The sequence below is a fragment of the Rissa tridactyla genome, chromosome 3 (genome assembly GCF_028500815.1).
Source record: "Rissa tridactyla isolate bRisTri1 chromosome 3, bRisTri1.patW.cur.20221130, whole genome shotgun sequence".
NCBI classification, from domain to species: Eukaryota; Metazoa; Chordata; class Aves; order Charadriiformes; family Laridae; genus Rissa; species Rissa tridactyla.
In genome coordinates this window covers 11221264-11224794 of record NC_071468.1, presented here as the reverse complement: position 1 = coordinate 11224794, position 3531 = coordinate 11221264, and the positions used below count along the sequence as shown (strand labels likewise).

Sequence of the window (3531 nt, the reverse complement as noted above, 5' to 3'; positions counted from 1 at the left end):
GCCCCCTGGCGGCTGGGAGGTGCTGGCGCACGCACCCTGCCAGAGGCGCTGTAGTGGGGGGGAGTGGGTATATATATATATATGTATATATACACAAACGGTACCTGTAGGGGAAGCCCCTATAGAAAAGGGAGGTGTGCGCAGAGGCAGGCGAGGTGTCTACAGGTGTTTCGCGCGCGGAGGGGCTCCATTCCTCTGGAGGGAGTTGGCGCCTATAGGGTCTTTGGGGGGGAGTCACCTACAGAAAGGAGCAGATGCAGGTAACGGGAGTGGCGCCCTCTATAGGAACGGCGATAGGGGAACGGGGGTGGGGAGGAAGTGCCCATAGAAATTAGTGGCTGGGAGGAGCCTTCTGGAAAAGAAAGCGGTGGCTGTAGGGACTGGAGAAGACCGTATAGAAAGGCAGGTCTATAGGTGCATGAGCTGGGACTCATGTGGTATAAAAGCCCCTATAGAAGCTGGTGCGCGTGGGGAGAGGGGCTGGGGGTAGCTTTCTATGCAGCGAGATGGTATCTGCAGGGGCTGTGGGAAGACCCTATAGCGACCTGTGGCAGTAGAAGAATCCTCCTAGAAAAGGCTATAGGGTCAGTGGCCAGCCCCTATAGAAGCAGCTGTCAGCAGGGAAAGCACCTACGGAAAGGAAGGTCTGCTTGGGCAGAGTCTGGGGTCAGCCTCCTCTGAAGGGTGACAGTCTACAGGGACTGGGGGAAGGCCCTGTAGAAAGTAGGGGCTGGGGGTAGCCTTCTCAAAGTGGAAGCGGCTATAGCAGCTGCAGGGAGCCCCTATAGCAATGGGGGGCAGCAGCAAGAAAAGCTGGGGAAAACACCTATAGAAATCAGCGGCCAGGGGCAGCTTACTGTGAAAGGAGGTGGTGTCAATAAGAGGCCTACAGAATGAAAGTCAGCTGCGGCCACAGCAGCTGGGGGACATTCCCCTACAAGGGGACATAGCACATGTGAAACCCCTATAGAAAGGAGGGCCTGGTAGAGGGCTGGGAGCAGAAAACTGGGTAAGTATTCAACTTACAGTAGTATTTCTGCACTTGTAATTCAACTCTTTAAGCTTTTATTTGAAGGACAATTAACAACTCTCATACCCCAAAGATTAAACTATGTTCCTTCCTGTTTACTCATCGTTCCTAAAGTATCTGTTTCAGAGCTGATCAGTTGAGGAGCCATTCTGGGTACATCCTCGGTCACCCAGGTATGTCCTGGATCACCAGCTGGGAAACCAACATCACAGGAGATCTGCAACGGCCACCTGGTCAGACCACCAGACACAGGACACGAGGCAGCACACAGATACGTTAACATCTCACAACATGCTTATCTGAATCCAGTTTGTCGTTCGTAATTTGAACACACATGCAAAGAGCAGCAGTGACCCGAGCAGACGAGAAGGTTTGCAAGCTCTGTGAGGTTATGTCACAGATGGAGCTGTCATTTCATCAACACAAGAGAAACTTTTACACCAATGGTCTGGTGCCAGGCACCAGGATGATTCTCTCGGAGACGCCAGCTCCAGCACAAAGTTCTGAGCTTCCAAACCATTTAATTTTCAGAAGGAGGGCTGTCATTTGAATCAAACAATGACTTCACACGCCTGAGCAGTCGAGTAATAGGAGGTATATCATCTCTGTATGTTATTACTGTTGTCACTTGAAATCCTAAAGGTGTTTCTCTAGAGAATACTTCCTTGTGGGGTCCTTGGTTTGCCTGAGGATCACTTTCATTCCCTAAGAATTAAGGGGAGAGAAAAAAAAAGAGCATTACAATCAAAAAGTTTTATCCCTTCATTATGGCAAAACAGCAGCTGTATAGGCATTCTGTCTTCTTTTTGCTTTTTCTCAAATTCTGAGAAATAGATAGCAAAGATCTGGTGACTGTGTAGCCAGAAAACGTTATTTACTAGGCTAAGTTAGGTTCCTGCACTGGTACCGGACCAGTATCAGTACTACAGTAGCAGCAATAACAACTGGCTTCCAAGTTATCCACATTACAGCTAGTTCCATGTTACTACACCTTAGCAGCTGGCTGCTGAGGGAGAGAGAGAGGCTATTTCAGTTGGAAAGGACTACAGCAGTCATCTAGTCCAACTGCCTAAACACAGCTGACCAAAAGTAAAAGCATATTATTAAGGGCATTGACCAAATACCTCTTAAACACTAACAGGCCTGGCGCATTGACCACATCTCTAGGAAGCCTGTTCCAGTGTTTGACCACCCTCTCGGTAAAGAAATACTTCCTAATGTCCAGTCTGAACCTCCCCTAGCGCAGTTTTGAACCGTTCCCACAATGCAAATGAAAGCAACAAGTTGGAAAGGGTCTAGACCCTGTTCTCGTCATCAGAGATAAAGCACAAACTTTCTCCACCAACACGGGATTCACCCAGGAGGGTGAACCTCCTGGGGATGTCGGGAGGCGCTGGGTGCACACCGAGCCACCAGCAGCCCTGCCAGCTCGCCCACCCCTGAGGACCCCTCGCACCCCGCAGCCGCACAGCCCCAGGAGCCCCGGCAAGCCTGCAGGCAGGCTGCCAGAGCAGTTCAGCGCAGGCAGCACCCGACCCTGCCTCCCTCGGCCGAGGGAACGGCCGGAACCGGGGCTGGGGGGACCCCACCGCCGGCAGCGCTGGTCCCACAGGCCCGGGAGGGCGACCGAGCCCCGCCCGCAAGGCCAAGCTCCCCTCAGCCAAGCCCCGCCCCTTCGCCAGGCCCTCTCTCAGCGCCACCGCCCCGCACCGCCGAGGTGACCCCAGGCGGCGTCCCCGGGCTCGGGTCCGCTGTAGCCCGTACCGGGCCCGCCGCCGCTCTCGGTGCCGCCGTCGGTGCTGCTGGAGCGGTAGTGGAGCATGGCCCCCAGCAAGGTCCAGCCGCCCACCGAGTACAGCAGCGCCGCCCGCGCGTTCCACACCGCCGCCCGCATCGTCCCCCCAGCAACGCCCGCGCTCATTGGTCGGGCCGCGCCGCCAATCGGGTGGGGGCAAGGAGGGCGGTGCGCGCATGCGCCCTGGCTGCGGGGGCGGGAGCAAGGGGAAGATGGCGGCGGGAACCAGCGGGCGCCATTACAGGGGCGCTGTGCTCCGCACGGAGGGCGCAGCGCCTGGGTCCGCTGTGAGCATCGCGGCAGGAGGAGGGGCGAGCGGGTGGCACGGCAGCGGCCGAGAACCCAGCTCGGGCGGGAGCTCCGCGGCTGAGGCGGTGTGAGGCGATTGAGCCCGGCTCTGGGCGCATCCCACGGGGACAGCGTCTCTTTCGGGTGCAGGGCCGGTTTTCCTGTCAAGTTTTCAAGCCTGTTAATGCTGTTGAAAGGGGGAAGAAGGGAGAGGCTGGCTTTCAGGCCCTGAGTCACGCTGAGGGCCAAGGCAACACTTCCCCAGGCTAACGCCATTCTCAAAGCGGGAGTTGTAGGTCTCGCTCCACTCCCTGCATCCATAAAAGCATTCTCCGCCATCTAATACGTGTTCTGCAGTCTCTTGCCTTTAGGAGCGCTTTGAAATTATTTTCAGTAGCATGTACACAGCCCCCAGGGG

At 55.8% G+C, this 3531-nt stretch overlaps 1 protein-coding gene across 1 annotated transcript; it reads right to left on the bottom strand.

The window, feature by feature from the left end:
• Window positions 1-1042: 1042 nt before the first annotated feature.
• SMIM26 (small integral membrane protein 26) lies at window positions 1043-2962 on the bottom strand. Its single transcript, XM_054193948.1, has 2 exons — window positions 2795-2962; window positions 1043-1735 (listed from the first exon to the last, which is right to left on the bottom strand). The coding sequence occupies exons 1-2, from the start codon at window positions 2949-2951 to the stop codon at window positions 1551-1553; spliced, it is 342 nt and encodes a 113-aa protein (XP_054049923.1). The 5' UTR covers window positions 2952-2962; the 3' UTR covers window positions 1043-1550.
• Window positions 2963-3531: the final 569 nt, after the last annotated feature.